Raw genomic sequence first — 21,120 nt, 5'->3', positions numbered from 1 at the left:
TTTTATATTTCGTTCGAGTTCAATCATCCACATAATGTCTTGTTTTGCATGGACTGGATTCACACTTTCTTTATTCTTATTTGATGTTCGCGAGTGCTAATGATTGCAATCTTCTACCGTTCATTATAACAATTATAACAAAACATTAGCAACACCGCGAATATCAAATATATCGAGCCATTAATGAGGTATAAGCTCTCATTCGAGAATAAAAGAATAAAGAAGAGGTGAACCTAACGCATGCAAATAAGGACCTTATATGGATGATTTAACTCGATTGAACAATAACACACTTGAGGAAATAGATCCCCTACCATAAATGGAATGACGAAAAATTGGCTAACAGACAAAAGGCTTCAATAGAGGATATTGCATTGCTCTTCTAAGGCTAGATGACTTTGAGAAAACAACATCTTGCTACCAGGAACTTGGCACCATCCGTCACAGTCCATGAACGACTCTTTGATACCGGTTCCTAGGGGATCTACTGACGAGGCAGCAAGGGCCTTCAAAAGATAATGTTCTGTTGAAAAACAGCGTTGAGATACCATACAAAATAGGAAAAAGTAAGTTGGAGACAAATAGATAACTCTGTTCTAAACTTGGCATATATATATATAAAAATGGGTCAATGAAATGTCATTAACCAAACGTCTTTTTGTAATAAGATGTTTTTAATGGGAAAAAGGTTGCACCTTGTATACTCGAATCACTCTTCGTCGTCCACTTTTGTACTTCAAACGGCCAATGAAACTGTAGCTCCTGCAAATTCGCTCTAAACAATTGATCCACACTTAGCATGAATTCCAAACAAAAAAAAACAAACACTTAATTGCTAAAATACAATAAAGACATCACATATATACTCGTTTTTTCTATATGAATACCCGTTTCTTCTATATGATTTTGTGAGGAAACATAGAATTTTCTGATTATAAAAAACTCATATTTGTGCATCAAATGCAAAAAAAAAAAAAATTTTGCATACTAACTCATTTGATATATCTTCATAGAAAACATGTAAATTCTATAGACGAAAGTTACCAAAGGTGTCAAAAAGCACCATATAACAATAGTTTAATGGCAGCCCAAACTATAACAACAATTTAAGTACACGTATAGATAATTCACGCAAATTGTACAAAAAGAAAAGAAAATGCATCAAAGATAAGATGTTTGATGCTTTTTTGCCAATGAATTTCCTAAATCACCGGGATATTCGAGTGTCCGGAGATGAATCCACATATGGATATGATGATTATGAGTCGTATATCAGTGGTCACGACTTGTCCATTTTGATGACGAGGAATAACACGTAGTGGTTGTCCCTGTATTATTTGCTCTTCTCTAATATCTGCTTTCAAACAATTTTAACAACACACTAGATTCAACTATATATTAAAGCTCTTATCTTGTACTTTTCATTAAACAATTAATAAAACAAACAAGGCTGGGGGATTTTCTCCACCGAGGCTTTATATGCCACTAAACCTATAAAGGTTGAAGGGCTTTATATATAACTTGCACAAGTTAGTAGCAGGTGGATGAATGGTGTCGGGTTACTCCAACATGTTAGCTTTGTTGACAGAATTGATTGATGGTTGTGGAATGTAACAGGTAACTTTTTTTCCAGTTCATGGGTGTGGAATGTAGCAGGTAGCATTTTTTTGGTTCGTCATTTTCGCTTATGTCTTGAGCGTGCTCTCTTACCATGCGAGCCACTCAGGTCGAATCCATTGGTGCCTAAGAAAATTAACATCTTTATATAGCGTCTATTACATGATCGGTTACCATCATGATTGACTCTTAGCTCTAAAGCTTTGGCCATTGATGACATATCTTGTCTGCTTTGTCATCATAATGTCAAATCTGTCGAACATTTATATTCGCATTGCAGTTTTTATACTCAACCAGTGCAAATGTATAATAATTGGTTTCGCTTAGATATGGCCATTACTAAACCGGGGTTATTGATAGAGTGGATCCATGTTTCTCAATTGCCAACTGGATTTAAAAGAATTTTGTTGGCCACTTTCTCCGTATGGTAGCGGTCACTTTGAAAACATAAAACTCATATTGTTCATAGTGCCATTGACGATTCATGGGGTTATGTTTACCAGTCCATTGTTTCTACGTCATATTGTTGAATTTCGGAAGTCTCGCATCTCTTGGCCGTGATGGTCATTATGGCTAGCGAGTCCTCATTCCTTTTGTAACTCTATTGTATTCTTTTATTGTTTAGGCACATCGCCGAAGCACTTATTAATAAATTTATAGCTATTTCAAAAAAGAAAAAAAAGTCTGTTTACCTTAAAAACAGTCTCTGATATGTGTCTGGGTCTTGGAAGTCGGTTTACATTTTTGCAATTCTCTTTATCATCTAGCACTTTTACACTTTCAAGATCTTACAAGCTTGATGATTGATAAATATATAGACATTTCCCACACAGTGTTATATACGACACCCGACCGTTTGTTCCTCTTTATCATCTAGCGTGATAGCAGCAAAGACCCGGGATCATGTTTAGATTTCATTTATATAGGACACGCAAAGCTTCAAGAAGAATATGCAGAAGCTAAAAGTCCCAAATAAGCAACATGAAACATGTTGGCCAGCTTACCAATTGAAAATCTTGGAATTAGCATCTCACTTGGTGATTAGATATGAGGCTAAACACCTGGTCCATAACGCATTTATTGATGATGAAACTCTACTAAGTGATGAATCAGCAACATGGTCTCCACACAAACTGACTATTCCAAGCACAGCCCTGAGTCCTGCCATCGTTTTGTCCTTTAAACCTCACAAGGGGTCGTCCTGGTATTCGGGTCCAGAATAAAAATGATTTTATACGGGTGGAGATATCAAGTTCAATTAAGGCGGTTCCTTGCTCTAAGGTTACTAACTGTGTTCCAATACAGATTAGCACATAGAGAAATGACCGATACCGTTCCAAAATGAAAATCCCCATTAGATATCATCTGTTACATTAGTATTTTTAAAGATAAACTAAAGAGAAGCAACATGATCTAATTTAGAGAAAAGAGAAATTGATGCAGAACTATAATCAAGATGATAGAGAGAAAATATATCATCCTTAAACTTGATTGTATTTTCATAATTTAGTGGTGTTTTACTCACTCTATTAGTAGGGATGGAAATGGATCAGGGATTACCTAGAATCCCATTACCCATCCCATACCCGATATGTTACACCGTGGACCGCTACAATATATTTTAAATATGACCTGCAATTTCAAATGGAATATAACCTAAATATGCCTATTGATACACAATGTCGAAATGATCAGGTATAAGAACAAGGTAATAACCGGAGGAATTTTGGTGTAGCACTCCAGGTTAATGAAGATATCCACTGGCTTTTACTGGTTACTCGAAGTCATACACTTATACTAGTTTGTGCAACCTACAAAGGTAATTCAATGGGGCCCCAGGGGACTCTAATTGGCATGGGCTCATATATTGATTGTTGGGTTCTGACCTCACATGGACGGAAAATGTTGCATGAGGTGCACAAATAAATGGGTTAAGGATATGTTTTGCTGCTGATGCCATCAATCTATTGATTTTTTGTAGTAAAGAATGACCGGTAATAAGGAAAGGCTTTGTATGGAAAAGATTTTCTGTTATTTGGAAACAATCTATTGAATGTCAATGACTATGGCTTTTACCGCTAAACTTACTATCAGGTGTAACTGCCATGGGACTTATCATCCATCTATTCTGTTAGTAATTTAGTATCTCAATTTGCTTAGCCTAACAGCAACAACACCTCACAACAGACAATATATCGAGACTAGCAACCCAAAGGGCCCTACTCGTCTGCTACTAATGACACTTCACATATTCATTATGCACTTTGATTAAATATTTAAATTGCAAATGGGTTACATGAAATATAGCAGGAAACAAGGGAATGTAGAGAATCCAATATGTAAGCATGAAAACAACTAATACACTGGCCAAAGAGATTGAGATCAATAACCCAAAGGGCCCTACTGGTCTGCTACTAATGCAGCTCTGCTCACTCAGTACAGAAAATATTAACAAAATAATCAGAGGATTACCCCCATACGGCCATAGAGCTACCGCATCAACCTGCAATCAGTGCTAACATAGAGCAAGGGCCAAACCCCAAAATCCACACTATTAACGATGCATGCGGTAGTTGTTTCCAGGCCACATAACAGTTAATCAGATTCATAACTAACAGTCACTTTTAACCTACTTCCTCAATTTAAATTGACTCACATATAGGGATAGGCGAAAGTGACAATGACATACTATTTTGATAATAAACTAAATAGCATTTATCAAACTTTAATAATCAAATCAAGAGTATTCGCTACAAGTCAATCTTTGTTTTCTCAGCCACCAACACTTCTTTTTGCATTGAATTGAATCTCACATAACAGCCACTAAACTCCGTTAATAGAATTACCCTTACAATTTCAATGGTTGTTTAAATCTTTAATAAATTCAACATAAACATTCACAAAAATCCACATAAGTACAGCCTACAAATGTAAACCTGCATACCAAATGAAAAAAAAAAAAAAAATTTCACTTGTTGATAGTGAAGCCAGCTGCTAGGATACGTACTACATGTAGAACATAGGTTTCTAGTAGCGCTGTAGCAGTAGTTTAAACACCTCATACTTTGATGATTAAAGTAGTAGTGGCAGTGTGGTTGCATAAAAAAACAACATTCTATATGAGTTTGTGAACCTCTATTCTCAAGTCAAGCAATTACACACCACAAGACTTACAGGCTAATTAGTTAACTGGTTATGATTAGGTTGCATATCTAAAGCTACTAATAAGTAAGGCTTCTTCACCTATGTAAAATATGAAGAATACACCTTTTTAATGGCTTCAACTGATTCATGATCACTGAAAAGCTATACCTGCAATTGGATCTTTACAAATTGGTCATCCAACTGATCCAGCAAAAGTAAAGTTTCGGTGTAGGAACTCACAAAGGCAGAATGTTTGTCAACATTAATCCCAAGACTCTTGATGGTTCTTGTGCGTGGTTCATAAACATCAAGTGATGCTAATCTCTTATAACCTTCCATAGTTGTTTCCATAATAGCTTGGTCATTCTTCCTAAATCCCAGTACCTTAGTGTCTAATTCATATAATGCATATCGGATTGTGAATAGCTTTGTGAACGATTTTGAAACACCCATCATCCATACGTCATAAACTCGTTGCTCATACCCATCAACCTGCAATCAGTGCTAACATAGAGCAAGAGCCAAAAGCCCAAAATCCACACCATTAACGATGCATGTGGTAATTGTTTCCAGACCACCTAACAGTTAATCAGCTTCATAACTAACAGTCACTTTTAACCTACTTCCTCAATTTAAATTGACTCACTTATAGGGATAGGCAAAAGTGACAATGACATACTATTTTGATAATAAACTATATAGCATTTATCAAACTTCAATCATCAAACTGAGAGTTATGCTACAAGTCAATCTTTGTTTTCTCAGCCACCAACACTCCTTTTTTCATTAAATTGAATCTCACATAACAACCACTAAACTCTGCTAATAGAATTACCCTTGCATTTTCCATGGTTGTTTGAATCTTTATTAAATTCAACATAAACTTTCACAACAATCCACATAACTACCACCCAAAAATTTAAACTTGTATACGTACTTAATGTAGAGCATAGTTTGCCAATAGCAGTAGTTTAAAGACCTCATACTTTGGTGATTAAAGTAGTAGTGACTGTGAGGTTGCATACACAAATAAAATTCTCTATGAGTTCGTGAACCTCTATTCTCAAGTCAAGCGATTACACACCACAAGACTTACAGGCCGGATTGTAGGAAGTGAGCGAGAAGTTTTTTTATTTCCACGCAATAATAAATTAGATCCAATGTTACACATTTCATCTAGAATTATCATTTTCACTTAAAAATACAGAAAGGTAAAAGTTTATAATAAGGATGCATATCTAAAGCGGTTAATAAGTAAGGCTTCTGCACGGCTGCACCTACGCAAAATATGACGAATAAACCTTTCTGATGGCTTCAACTGATTCATGATGACTGAAAGGCTATACTTGCAATTGGAGCTTCACAATTCACAAATTGCTCATCCAACTGATCCAGCAAAAGTAAAGTTTCAGTGTAGGAAATTACTGAGAATTTACAATGTTTGTCACCATTAATCCCAAGACTCTTAATGGTTCCTGTGCGTGGTTCATAAACTTCAAGTGTCTTATATTCTTCCATCGTTATTTCCATTATAGCTTGGTCATTCTTCCTAAATTCCAGTACCTTAGTTTCTAAAAATAACGTGTTTCGTATGTTGATGGTGAATAGCTTTGTGAACGATTTTGAAACACCCATCATCCATAGGTCATAAACTTGTTCCTTAGCATCAAATTCAAGTACAACAAAAGACTCCCTTATCTTAGAGATTGAGACGTCACCATTAGACCGGTGTGCTACACTACGAGGGAGGTTTATTTTCGTAAAGTCTTCACTAAACATATCAAACGCAACAACTAGATGAATACCCGTCTCCTTAGCTAGCCAGTACATACACCCATCAACTGTAGGTACCGCAGACAAGAACATAGAATTAATTGACACGGGAGGCAGATTACCACGTGAAACTCTCCATACCCGTGAGCTTAAAGTAAACACCAAAACCGGGTAAGGCTTTTGAAACGAATTAATCATTACAATCATTGGATCACAATTATCAGGACGAACCCCGAAACCTAAATGAGAGCTATATATCTTACCAATTTTATAAGGCACATCAATAGCAATCGATTTTCTAAGCGACGGGTTCCAAATTACAGCTACTCTCTTATAAAAACGACCATTCTTTGGTAAATCACCGAATAAACATAACAATCCGTGAGACCTACCAACAAGTCGTTGTCTCCTAAGTGGTTCAAGCGAAACGGGAACATTTCTAACAGGATGTTGTTGGAACAGAGTATCATTATCATTATCGTCCAAAATGGAAATATATTTGTAATCATAATCACCTCTGTCGACAACATAGTACCTTATAAGAAGCCGATGATGCTGACGCAAGTTGTTGTACTAGGTAATAAAAGCAGGGCTGTCGATCGTAGATTTCCATGCTTTTGAAACCGATCTGCATATAACCAGTGATTCGACAGGAAGTATTTTCATGATTTCTGTTTGTATATCTAAAGGAATGTTATCTGACATCCTTAATTTTTTCTGCATTTTTAGGGTTTATCGGTTTTGAATGGTTTTGATTTTTCGAACGGGAATGTTTAGCTCTGCCACTGGATCTAACAAGATTAAGTCTAATGTACAAGTGCGGAAAATCTTATACAAAAGCAATCAACAACAATATATTAATACGAACACGAATATGTATATGAATAAACTGGAACCGTATATTACTTCAGTAAATGCAATTACAAGTAAATACCAAGTTCCTAAGTGCAAGAGTACGAATGAAAACAACTAAAAGATTAATGAGTTGCAACTCAAACTCTCTCCTTCTCTCTCTCCCTTTTGAAACCTAAACCTTACATCTATATATATAGGCTTAAACATGGACCGGGCCAAAGCCTTGACTTGACCTTGACCTCGACCTGGTCAAAGGTCGAGCTTGACTTGGTCAACAGTCAAGGTTGACTTTATTATACGCGAAAACTTAACGTTTATTACAAATACATATTCAATAGACTCAAGACAAACTTCTATAATGATGTTATCACCCGGAAATGTACCAACAATATTCAGAGGTAGAGTGAGATGATTTAATAGGTCTGAAAATGAAAACCTTAATAGCATCGAAGAAAAAGTTTGAGATGTGAAGAAGCAGAAGATAGTGGAAGAGTTAGCAGGGTTTGATATGGGACAATTCACTGTTCAATTTTTTTTCCTCCATTTGATGAACACCCTACACTGCATTCTCGATTTTTTCATGAAATGAAAAGAAAGTGAAAGATTGGATACGAAAAGAAAAGAATACATGTAAAAGCTATTCTTGAGTTGGACTGAAAATCAAAGAAAAGAAAGGGAAAATAACAAAGTGTTTCATTCTTGAGTTTGATAGAATGGAAAAGAAAAAGAAGTTTCATATGATTTTACTATAATATCCTTATATGATTTCTAAACAAATGTTTTAAAATCAAGTTTAGAGAGGGTAAATGAGTAATTTCATAAAAAAAAACAAAAAAATTTTTCTTGCAATCCGCCCAAAATGGGCTGGAAATTTTAGGAAGAAAAACGGGTGAAACTTTCCTACCTTCTCCTTTCTTTTCTTTTTGAGAAAAACTTGAGAATGCATTTTTGTCTTTATTTCTTTTTTATTCTTCCCCTTTTCATTTAAAAAATAACTCAAGAATGCACCCTAAAATGTTTATACCTTTTATTATCTATTTTTAAAAAAAAAATAAAATCAATTTGACCATTTTCGATTTGTACGTGTCATCTTGACGCAAGGGTCATGCTAATTTTTTCTGTATCGTTCCAATTTTATCGGGTAAGATATTTTAGGTCAGGTATTTTGAATTGAAATATTTATAATAGTCTTAGGATGATTACCTGTGATTATAGTTAAATATGTCAAAATATCTATGTTATGTAAAGTTATTGTAAAATGTCTATCGTAATAAATGCAACTACTCTTATAATATAATAAACTTTCAAATTTTGCTTACTGGATGTACCGGGTATATGTGGTAACCATATAATCTGTCACATATAAGTTTTTGATTGGTCAAGTACATGCAATAATCGAGATTTGAAAGTTCATAACATGACATAGACATTTTACAAGATCATTACATAACATAAATATTTGTCATAATTACTTATATCCGTATATTTCTACGATTTTACTTTTAACGATATGCTTTTGATTATTCGTCTTGTTTCGTTGCATACAACATTTTTTAATATATAATAGTTTTCATTATCTGTTGTGTCTTAGTATGTAACAGTTAAAGGAATACACTATATTACATTAGCGTCATCAAAGTGTCATAATTTGTATTAATATAGTTGTTTCGTTCTATATTTTTGTACATTTTATTATTCTTATTGTTTGCATGTGTTATTTATTATTGCAAAATTTATAACAAAACTTTCCATTTCTTGCTTTCATAGAAATTTCTTTTGAAAATCCCTATTACACTACAATTTTGAAATCCTAAAAAACATGGATAAATAATTAATCAAACTAAATCAGAGATAAATTGCTCAAACTAAAATGGTAAAAGCTACTCATTCGAGAATATAAGATTAAAGAAAAAATGAACACAATCCATGCAGATTGCCATGGAATCTACCAAGGCAGCAAGGGCTTGCAAAATAGGAAAAATTAAGTTAGAGATAAATAGATAACTTTGATTTAAATTTGACATAAGATATAAGACATGAGTTAATGAAAAGTCAGTATACCTTGTCAAGAAGAATGGTCAACACCTGAAAACTCACATAAGAACCTTAATACGATGCTAAGGCAAATGAAAAATATAACAAACAAAAGCACATATATACAATTGGAGTTGTTTATTGTCATTAAACAAAGGTTTTCTGTAAATAATGTGCTTTTAATGAGAAAAAAGGTCACACTTTGTATACCTCAAATCACTCTTCGCCGTCGACTTTTGTACTTCGAACAACCAATGAAGCTCTAACTCCTACACATTCGCATTAAACAATCAAAATCTATGCTCAACAAAATTCTAAACAAAAAAAACAAACGCTCAATTGCTTAAATCTAATTAAGACATTACGTATATACCCGGTTCTTCTATATGATCTTGTGAGGAAACATGAAATTTTATAATTAAAAATCTTATATTTATGCATCAAGTGCACAAAATATCAAATTTTGCATACAACTCATTTGATATAACATAGATAAATTATACGGTTGGTACCTAAGGTATACCGCAAATTACTTTTTTGGTATAGTTTTTTGAATCTCTACTCGGACGACCATACCTAGACTTTTCAAAATCCTATTCGTACGATACCGAAGATTGACGACCGTCTATTTAGTTGTTAAGTCCAAAAAGCGACAAACCCAGGGACCATTCTTGCATTTAACTTTTATTATTATTATTATTATTATTATTATTATTATTATTATTAAATTTCATTCAATATAAAATAGTTTTTGCACGAAGTTGGATGAGAGTCTAGATACAAGTTGTGCTCCCACGCCTTATTATTATTAGGGTAAATTACAAAAATCATACATGAGGTTTGTTCGAAACTACACTGGTCATACCTACAATTTAAAAATTACACGAGGCATACCCAAAGTTGTCAAAAACTTACACTGACCATACCTATCGCTGACGGTCGTCTATTTGACCGTTAAGTCAAGTCACGTGTCATGCATGTGAGGTATCAAAATTGTAATTTCTAGTGTACTTCAGGTATCATTTGTGTAATTTACCCTAATAAAAAATTATTAAGAATTTTAGACTTTTATTTATACTTCAATTGTTGAGTTGAGTAGATATGAAAAAAAAAAGAATATAATTTAATTATGAAAAAAAAAAGTTTTTTTTTAATGAAAATTGTATCGAGAAAAATAATTGATACAAGAATGCATTTATTATTATATATATTATTATTATTTTGTATAGTGAATATAACAATAATGATAACCATAAAAACCACTAAAGTTTTACTTTTATATTATTATTATTATTTTATTTTTTATGATTTATTCTTTTTGATATAAACCTATATATAAAAAGATACAAAATTTTATTTTTTAAAAAAAAGCAATATAACTTTTTCATATGGTTTTTGTCATCCCCTGAGACTAGAGGGGTAAAGCAAAATTGAAGACTCGTTACGGTTTTAAAATATTTCTCAAATTATCTGTAGCATTTTGGGTTTGGAGTTCCAGAGAAAAACATGTTTTTTGTTTTGTGCATTCATCTTGGATGCATATTCTTCAAAATGATGCATCCAATAAAAAACGTGACTTTTCCGATTTTGACGGATCAATGTGTTGTTAAACACTTAAATAATGATAATTAGTTGTAAGTCTCTTTGCCACCGGATCTAACAAGATTAAGTATCTAATGTATAAGTGCGGAAAATCTTATACAAAAGCAATCAACCACAATATATCAATACGAATACAAATATGTATATGAATAAACTGGAACCGTATATTACTTCAGTAAATGCAATTACAAGTAAATACCAAGTTCCTAAGTGCAAGAGTACGAATGAAAACAAAAACTAGAAGATTAATGAGTTGCAACTCAAACTCTCTCCTTCTCTCTCTCCCTTTTGAAACCTAAACCTTACATCTATATATATAGGCTTAAACATGGACCGGGTCAAAGCCTTGACTTGATCTTGACCTCGACTTGGTCAAAGGTCGAGCTCGACCTGGTCAAAGGTCGAGCTTGACTTGGTCAACAGTCAAGGTTGACTTTATTATACGCGAAAACTTAACGTTTATTACAAGTACATATTCAATAAACTCAAGACAAACTTCTATAATGATGTTGTCACCCGGAAATGCACCAGCAGACTCCCCCTTGACATCAGCATTTAGAAGTTTCCATCGATCTTCAAAGTCTTCACTTGTAATACATGGAGATAGTAAAGGAAATGCTCAATCAAGCACTCCTTGACTATTGCTATCAATAATGACAATCATTAGTTAAAAAATCTGCAATCAACAAATTTTCGTTAACTAATAATATTATGTCTTCTTTTGGTAAGACTTGATCTTTATGCGCTGCACACTAATCTTCAAACTGCAAAATCTCTATATCCTTATGACAATTAATAAATCCAATACTCAGATTGTAATTCTCCCCCTTAACAATACCAAATTAAGCTCCAAGCAATATTATCATGCCAAACATCATCACTTCAAAGTAATACAGACATAATTGCCTCCTTATGCAATTCGGATATCATCACTCCAAATATTATGCAAAATAACATTGCTCAATCTATTTAGATCTTCAAGCTTAACCGTCATACGATAAAGAAGTTGAATATCCAACAATCAGCATCGAATTTAATCAGCTTTCACAACGATTCATGAAACACAAATGTATATTGATGCACGATGATTTTCATGACGCACAGTAAAGAGAAGCTTAATGTATTATTTGTTTTACTTTAATAGTTGTTTTATTTTACCTAGAACCTATTTATATATGCACATATATTTGAGTTTATTAAAAAAACATATAAGTTTATTATAAATTAAATACATAATAGAAGAAAACCCAACCGTAAAGAGTAAATTATCATTTGTTTTGTTAACTTTACTTGTATAAAGTATACAGTACTAAAAATAAGTCTTATATATGCACTTCTGTTGTTATGTGGTGGGTATATGTGAGTGATTATGACATATCCAAACTTTTGTTCCCGCCGCTAAGAATTTACACTAGTGTCACTCTTGTTACTTAAAGATACATAAGGTCTTTTATGAAAAATAATTTCCAAAAGCGGAAAGCTGTTTTCAAACGCTACATAAAGCAGCGTTAAGCTGCAAGCTGTTTCTCTAATTTTAAAAGCTTAAAGCTTTTAAAAGCTAAAAGCTTAAAGTTCCTAAAAGCTCACTGCCAAACATACCCTATTTTTAGTATCTTAAAGCTTATAATTTTACTTTTTCCATACATACATAAAATGAATAGACTGGCGCCCGCGCGTTGCAGCGGTTAAACGGTGATGGCAATTTAAAACATGTGAGGTGAGACGACGACAATAAATTACGGAAACCAAGAAAAATCAACCACAACAATATTTAAATATAGGCTTATAACACTATAAAATATCAAATAGTAATAGTTATCGTAACAGAGAAACATAAGGTGGCAGAATAATTAAAAACTATTTTGCCTCAAAACAAAAAACACAAGACATCGTAAAGAAGAAACATAAAGTAGTGCCTATTGCAACTTTGGTAAATTGGAAAAAAGGTAGAATTGGTATTTTAGTGTTGTATTGTATTGAGGTAGTATAAATATAGTGTGTATCTTTGGTATTTTAAAGATATAATAGTTGAAAGTTACTATGGAGTAAAGATATGATTATAAGAGATGGGTACCCGCGCAATGCGGCGACGGCGACGGCAACGGGTGGTGCTGGTGCCGGTGGTGGTAACGATGTGGTTATTAATCTAAAGGTAATTGACGTAAATGGTGGTTTAGTTATTTTATGGTTAAGGCATATTAGATGGAAATATTTAAATTAATTAATAAATAAGATAGATAGATAGTTTGGATAAATATGAGTGTAATTAATTTTAAAAATATATTGGGTAGATTTAGTGTGTGAGTTAAGAATGTGATAAAAATTAATAAAATTTTAAAGATAAAAAATTGTAAATAAGAGAGTGCAGTTTGTTTATTAATATAATATAGATATGACGTTCAATTTTTTTGTGTTAGAAAACTAGAAAATTTCACACGCATCCAAATTCCAACCTGTTAGTAAAAAACACGATTTGCCATAGGCGGAAGGCAAAAACCCTTGAATCTAGTTAAACCCCCGATAATAAACATTGATTAATACAGACAGACCAACAGAGAGCGATGGAAGACATAAATTTCGAGGACCTGGAAGATCGTTCATCGACCAAACCAGTAGTTAAGAAATTCGCCCCTAAGAATTCCAAGTTCAAACCCCCAACCACTAATCTCCCTATACCTAAATCCGAACCACCTGCTGCTAAATTAGAAGAAGAAGAAGATTCAAAGCAAAATATTGTTGCTCCTCCTCCTGATGAATCAGATATTATTGTTCGAGAAATCGATATTTATTTTGCTCCTTCTTCGCTTGATCATCCCGATTCCAAGGTAGTTCACCACCTACCATTTATCCCCATTATTATCATTATTTTTATTGTATATGTACATATATATATTTATTATTATCTTGTTCTTGCGGTTCTTTAGCATAGTAACTATGTAATGCTTTATCACCATGAATTTTTGAAAATGTTTTTGTGTGTTGCGAAATTAATCTTGACTTCTAAAAAAGGGTATTGGAGGGAACCCTAGCCCGGTACCACAATTGGATACCCATCGACTCACCCTGTATGAGCCATATGATGCCGGTACAATACCTCCATCCTAATCCCCACATGATCTTGGCACCCCGAAGGATCGAACCCGCGTATTTAAACTTCACATGGAGGTCTAGGCTTCATTGGTAACGGTACCTTATAGGAATTATTTATTGTGCCAACCGCACCAAGTGTTTTCCTTGCCACTAAGCTAACTCTTTGTTGGTTTAATAGTGTCTTATAATGTACGGATTTTAGAAAAGAAATTCGGAGCTAACTAATTTTTGAAGGTATTAAAAGTCATTTGGCTGTTGGATTATCTTTTTTTAAGTCTCACATAAGGTCGTTGATCTCACTTTATACCAAGTCTCTACACGCGTACACATATTAAGATAGACATTGATTCCTGTAAAACTTGGAACAGTTGGAAAAACTTTATGATGATTTTGCTACTTTCATTCTCTGTGCAGCTGTATGTCTTGCAATATCCTTTGTGGCCGTCTTGGCGCCCTTTGGAACTAGAAGATCGATGTGACAAGGTATATATGTAACTCCATCTTTTTAATGTCTTTGAATACTTCCTAGTATTGGATCTTGATTTTAGGCTTGATGCATTTTGAGGTATTTGTATATAGTAATGATAGATAGGCCCCAGCGTAAAAAATAACAGTGAGATGGCCAAACATAAATGAAAAGATATAGAGAGAAATTGCTTAAACCATGTGTTGATGGATTAAAGCATTACGCCCGTTTGTAGGTTGAGCTATTGAACTTATGTATCATTAATCATCTAGATAAATCGACGTTTTCAGGTTAGGTTAGATCCAAAAACTTCAGACCTTGAAGTTGAAATGTCTGCACGATTTGATTCTGAGAATTTTGATGCCGATGTTGGTGATGACAGAGCAATGAAAAAGCAGGTAGTTTCTTTGTTTCGCGTGTCGAATTGTGTGTGTATCCCTGTTTGACTTATTTGGCTCTTTAGCTCTGTTTATAATATGATGTTTTTAATTTATATTTAGGTATTGTCATCTGCATGGCACCCTCCAGCTACAACTCGTCATGCTGTTGGGATTCTGATAGGCGATAAAGTATGTGTTCTGTTCATGTTCAACTTTTTAGATTTGAATCTTGCTATAAGCATGTTCGGGAATGCTGTAGACATGTAATTGAAGTTACGTCTTGTTGGAATGTTAAATGTTTTTGTTCCAATTTCTTTTGCAGCTGCACCTCAACCCTGTGCATGCAGTTGTGCAGCTACGGCCATCATTTCAACATCTTAAGCCTCAACATCCAACACATGATGAGGAAATGATTGTTCCAATCAAGGATGAAAAAACCATAAAGCAATCCAAGAAACAGGTTCAGTATCTCTTAGATTTTAGTAAATCAATATCCACTCATGCATGACGATCATCTGCTATAACTATAATAAAAAGATTGCAGTCTTGGAATTCATCAAAGTAAAAGATACTGATTCGCAATCAACTTTTGAGGCCTCTTCTGCCTAAGATAATCCAATCATGAATCTTTTCTTATATTGCAATTAAGTTTATGGCTGTTCAGTTTAAGATTACATTCAACTATGATTGACAACTTATACCTATGAAAGTAAAACCTATATGCCACTCCAAAAAAAAAGGATCAATTCCCATTTCTATTATCCTATCTTTTTTACAATACAACTATGCTCATGCAACATTTAATCTTTCCTTGATATACATGTAAAGTTTTATCTAAAATCTACAAAATAATCCTTACTTGATGAATTTGTTAAAACTTCATTATTTTTCTAGTGACAATATGAATCCAACAGCGGACAGCCTATAATGCCTGGATGTGCTATCTTTTGTGTCATCTTAGTGAGGTAAAGTTCTGATTTTTTTGATGTTACTTTCAGAGAAAGCTTCCGGGAGTTGAAAATGAACAAAACGAGGATACCAAAGAGGTCTTTAGCCCTTTCTCTTACAGTTAGATTAATCATTTTCCCTGCTTCCTCTATTGCTCTAGTTGCACAAAGTTAACATGTGTGTATTGATTAGATAAAGAAGGTAACTGGCAAGTTTTAAAGGGCCTGAAACTTTCTTATCGGTTTATTAACTTTTGCTGCAGTGGATGCCCCTCAACTACCATGGCGCAATGAGTCAATTATCACGTGGATATATGGAAGATATGATCGCACAACAAGCCTCTCCAATACAATTTCCGATGAATCAGTAGGTCCACTATGCTGATCTCATTCGGTTTTTGCAATTTTCAAATTTGCTCATCACTTAGCGTTTGCTTAATGTTTGTTGATTGCAGGTTGGATTATATTGACTCCCTTTGTCATGTTACAAGTGACAAACTCAAATCCAAAGGTCCATCTCGAAGGTGTATACTCGGCCCCTTGTATTATTGTTGCTATTCTTAGTATTACTGCTGTTTTTGTACAACACAAATACATTATAGTTATTTTAGGATCATAAGATTCCCACTCCATGGGTAGTTAAGTTGAGCAATTACTCAAGAAACCTTCAGTAATGGGTTTTAGTAGTAGCGGCGACTCTAGCATGAATGTTAGAGGTGGCATTGGAGCAAAATAAGTGGATTGGATCGGGTCAGGTAACAGGAAAAAATGAGTTTGGCCTTTTAGTTTGTTTTTTTTTAACTTCCAATTGCGTTAAACTCACATTACTTGACCATGTTCCACCACCTCACTGTTATGAATGATACTTAGTGTTTGCCGGAATAAAGCTACCATCCAACTATTTTCACATACTTCAGTTTAAAAAAAAAATTACATCTGTCAAAAAAATTTATATATTTTTTACACTGGGGTACACACATGCTCTACCCCACATATCTATTCTCTTTACAAACATTTCTATTTTGTTAAAGAGTTGTTATTTAGTATAGTATGATAATATGATAATGTATGTATTTATGATCTGTATTTCACTATATTTGAAATCTATAGATCAGCATTCATAAGCTGTATAATGGAGAGTTGTGTAATTGTATGAAAACAGATCTTCTAATTATGTTACGTTTGTCTTACAAAGTATGGGTGGCAAATTTATGTTTTTCGTACGTGAAAAAATGGGCTCGGGTTGGGGCTAAACGAGTTTTGGTTGGGGCCACACAATGTACTGGCCTAATACCTATCGAATCACAACTAAAACCATGGGAAGATATTGGTATTATAAGGTTCTCATACTTATATTCTTATTTCAGTCATTCAGTGCCACCCGGTTATTACATAGAGGTGGGCTAAAATTTTGACCAACAAAAATTTGCAAAAAATGAATGATATTTATTTGTAAGTAGTTCTTGTCCAGGTATATAATCAATGTTTTTTTGTTCCATTTTACTAATGTTAAACCTTTTTGCACCAAGATATTTTATCTAATGTATCAAAACCTTGCCTAGCACAAGTCAATATTATCATCAAAAAAGTCATACAACATGATAGACCATCTCATCTGTGATTAAAGCAAAGAAAATAAGTAATAAAAGTTAATCCTGGCTTTTATATTAAGCTTTTTCTCTTCAGGGGTTGTAGGTAGTTGAGGTGAATTTCTAGAATATACTAAGTTCTTATATGTGCTAGATGTTAATGATTGTAAAAGTTCAGTTTATTTTTTAAGCTTAGCGTTGAAAAAAATGTATGAACTGTTGGATTAGCTTCGAATATGTTCTTGATCATGCACCCACAGCTTTCACATTATCAAATATCTTCACTCTTTGCCTGCTTGATAGTCATTCAGAACTTCCAATGCAATAGATGTTACTTCAAACAGAAACAAGTTTCATGTTGTTTTTCTCTACTATGGAAGAGATTTTGCATAATTTAATTAACGTGTGAAATACTGTTTTCAGATTTCTGTATTGATTGTGTTTCAGCTCTTTGCTCAAACTTCCACTAGAAGAGCGTTACAAGATTTGCCTTCTTGAGGTTAGTGTAACATGTTATTGTTTCCCACTATCGATACTTTTCCTTTTCATTGCTGAATTTCAGAAGTAATTTGTCATATATATGATATTATTGCAAATATTCTTATAACTATTAATATTTTTCTTTGTTTTGGAAGTTAAATAATCACGCATTCATCCACACATTTACAGTTTATTCACCATGGAACTAGAACCTACAACCTCTTGGTTGATGAGTCACCTCAAATACCCCCTGGCCATATGCCCTTTGGTTCTTATAAATGATCCAGCTTTTCCTATAACTTTTTGGATTTTGTAAACACTATGTGCTGGAAGACTTAAACCAGTTTTATCCGTTTTCTTTACCAATTTATTTTCTTCAACTTGTTTTACATTTATTGTTTCATTTACTTGTAATTTTTCAACAGGGGCCTCCAGTACATCGATTTCAAGCTCTTAAACACTTATCTCCAGATCACTGTGATGAATATATTTTCACAGTCCTACAGAAGCATGCTCATCTAGTTCAAGGATTATGGGTTGCAAAAAGTAAACTGAAGCTTGGAACAGATACAGGAGAGAAAGTTTTACTCAGAAATTATGCACTTCTTCAGTTTAGCAAAACCCCTGTCTTTCATGAAAGGCAGTTACCAACAAAACGCAAAGAGACTATGACAGGCATATTGGATGAATTTGCTGCAAGAAGAGATTTATGTAGAGATTGGAAGTTCAAAGAGCTTACAGATGATTCATTTATAAAAGAATATCCTGAAATTGTTGAAGAACAACAGAAAATATGGGATCTTGCAGAGCCACAAATAATGGAGGCTTTATTCCGAACGAGCTCAAAACTCAGTATTGGTGTTAAGAGTTCTTCGTCTGATAATAGTACCATTGAAGTTGCACTAAGAACTACAAATGTGGCATCTTCTAGAACAGAGATGTTAGATGAAACTCGAGAAGCATTACCGAAGGCTCTTCAGAAAGTTTTCCAAGCTTACAAGGTTTGCAGGTGAGCCCGATACTAAAACTGTTGGACATATATATCTCTTTAATTATAATAAAGTAGGTCTGAGTTGGTTAAAAATACGGGTCTGCATCTTGAGTTTTGATGGTATTGTGGCTCACTTTGTATGGATTTTGGAACACTTGCACAAAATTGACGTAGTAAAAATTTAACACCATTTAGTCTAAGTTTTTTTTTTTTAGTCTAAGTTATACCACTCATCTTTTTATTTTCTAAAAAAGTTCATTAATGTTGGATCTCCAATTGGTCATATGGATAAAGTTAAAAGTTTTATCTACAAAGGAAATGGAACTGTATCTGTAATTATACAACCATTCAGATTGTCCTGCTATAAAAATCAGATTATTATTTGATCATATAATCTTTTTGTAATCCTATTTAATGTGCTGTTTAGTTATAAAATCTGACTGAAAGGGGATTGCTGTAGAACCTGACTGATTTGTTTTTTTATTCAACTTTTTGACACGTGCCTAAAAGTTAGATGTTTTTTTTCGCGGTTCATTTTCCTAATAAAGGAAATGAACTCACCAGCTTTTCTTTTATGATGACAGCTTGAACCAAATACGCCAAAGATTGCGTGACATGGCAGTCTCTGAAAACACACACCGGAAAGGCACTCGAGAAGCCAGAGCTTCAGCTGCAGCTGCAGATGCTCCTCTAGAGGAGCTTCTCAAAACCTTAAATCAAGTTGCTGTTGACATACATGGGTCCTTTGTTTCAAGGTCGTCCCCAGATCACCCTCAGTATGATGAATTTAGGTCAGTCCTTTAAGCTAATTAGATCATGTAAGTATGTAACCAACTAACCACCTACACTTAATTTTAATAATTATAGTTTTCTATTATAGGAAAGTTGTCATCGACCTTTTTCTTGCTGAAGGACGTTCCGCGAAGCTCAAAAAGGCCTCCATCCACGCAGCTGCAAATGTGAAGCTGAAAAGGGATATAACTACTAGCGAGTATCAAAAGGTTAGAATGTCGGATTTGCTTTGTCTGTTATCCTTTTTACTTGTTAGTTCGATTGTTTACTTTTATACTACTTGTTGATGGGAATACTTGCTCTTTTTAGGTCTTAAATGAATTGTGTGTTTCACAACGTTCCGCATGGGTTTTGAAGAGTGGGGATAGTCCAACATAAAGATCTTTTATTCTCATCTGGTAGACTGCAAATTGTGGGTAACTTGATTTATATAGTTCCTATTGCCTGCTAGCATCCAGAGAACTGCTAATGATTTTGCATAAAGCTTATCATATAGCCATAATATGTTCTCCCCTCTCCTTGTCACCAAGATTCCTATGCGTTATCTATTGTTTGTGTGCTCTGGCAAAACTCTAGGGTTGGACAGTTAGTACTTTTGTCGACAGTCATCATGGGTCAACTGGGTTGAACCAGTAACATTTTTTGTTCTTTTTTATTTAAAATGACACCAAAAAATTGCTTGATTATTTGTAGTTTTTGATGTTTCCAGGGAGATGCAACCATTACAGCTTCTTATCAATAGAGATCAGTTGAGAGGTTAGGCTTTAACCAAAGGTCCAAAATGGAGGAGTCATTTCGTGGGTTAAGGCTACCCAGTGTTGCATTTATTTTTCAGTAACAATATGAAGAGAAGAAGGGGTAGGACTGGTAATTAATACTACACTTTAGTAAAAGTAAAGCTAGTACTTCTATTTAGGATCATCCCTAAATTTGGAGTCTTCTATTTATCTCAGATTGTTTGTCTTATACATATCGTGCTTAGAGCATTAAGTCATGGGTAGTGTATTGTGGTGGATGAATCAAGAAAAATGAAATACGGTGCTCTTTTTAACAGTAGAAGTATTTTATTTTTGTGATTAGATGCTACAGGTCGTAAGAAAAAGAAAGTGCAATCTAGAATGCACGAATTTGCACAAACTAGATTTTTCTCGTATCTTTAACGACGACGGATATGATGTATCTAGCATTTGACATATCGTTTTCAGTATATGATATATCTTTGTCAGTACTAGGATTACGGGATATGGCCCCCTTTCTCATTGTGCAGTAAATAGGTTCAGACGGGTTTCTAATATTCTAAACTGCAACTTAAACCCAACAGGCCAACGCGTTTAATAAATTGGTTAGGTTTTTTGGTTTT

General features: G+C 33.9%; 1 protein-coding gene and 1 non-coding gene across 4 annotated transcripts; one reads left to right on the top strand and one right to left on the bottom strand.

Annotated features, from left to right (window-relative positions):
- Positions 1-8,443: 8,443 nt before the first annotated feature.
- LOC122606362 lies at positions 8,444-8,542 on the bottom strand. Its single transcript, XR_006324875.1, has one exon. It is a non-coding gene; the product is annotated as a U6 spliceosomal RNA (small nuclear RNA).
- Positions 8,543-13,463: 4,921 nt separating this feature from the next.
- On the top strand, positions 13,464-20,839 carry LOC122603491 (DNA-directed RNA polymerase III subunit RPC5-like). Of its 3 annotated transcripts, none has more exons than XM_043776206.1 (14): positions 13,464-13,850; positions 14,530-14,598; positions 14,872-14,979; positions 15,082-15,150; positions 15,284-15,421; positions 15,960-16,007; positions 16,172-16,275; positions 16,364-16,432; positions 17,945-17,996; positions 18,403-18,986; positions 19,553-19,759; positions 19,849-19,969; positions 20,070-20,158; positions 20,470-20,839. In XM_043776206.1, the coding sequence occupies exons 1-13, from the start codon at positions 13,587-13,589 to the stop codon at positions 20,136-20,138; spliced, it is 1,902 nt and encodes a 633-aa protein (XP_043632141.1). In that variant the 5' UTR covers positions 13,464-13,586; the 3' UTR covers positions 20,139-20,158; positions 20,470-20,839. The 3 variants fall into 3 exon arrangements, with proteins under 3 accessions (XP_043632141.1, XP_043632139.1, XP_043632140.1); XM_043776204.1 differs by having other exon boundaries at positions 20,070-20,172; XM_043776205.1 differs by having other exon boundaries at positions 20,070-20,176.
- Positions 20,840-21,120: the final 281 nt, after the last annotated feature.

This window comes from Erigeron canadensis, chromosome 6, assembly GCF_010389155.1.
Source record: "Erigeron canadensis isolate Cc75 chromosome 6, C_canadensis_v1, whole genome shotgun sequence".
Taxonomy (NCBI): Eukaryota; Viridiplantae; Streptophyta; class Magnoliopsida; order Asterales; family Asteraceae; genus Erigeron; species Erigeron canadensis.
The sequence above is the reverse complement of the archived record's forward strand: the minus strand, read 5'-3'. Positions and strand labels throughout refer to the sequence as shown.

Excerpts from the sequence above, each read along its gene's own strand:
- LOC122603491 (XM_043776206.1), top strand. The coding sequence starts at position 13,587 with ATGGAAGACATAAATTTCGAGGACCTGGAAGATCGTTCATCGACCAAA. Across the intron at positions 14,599-14,871 it reads TAGAAGATCGATGTGACAAG|GTTAGGTTAGATCCAAAAAC; the intron begins GTATATATGTAA and ends CGACGTTTTCAG. Across the intron at positions 19,760-19,848 it reads CCTCAGTATGATGAATTTAG|GAAAGTTGTCATCGACCTTT; the intron begins GTCAGTCCTTTA and ends TTTCTATTATAG.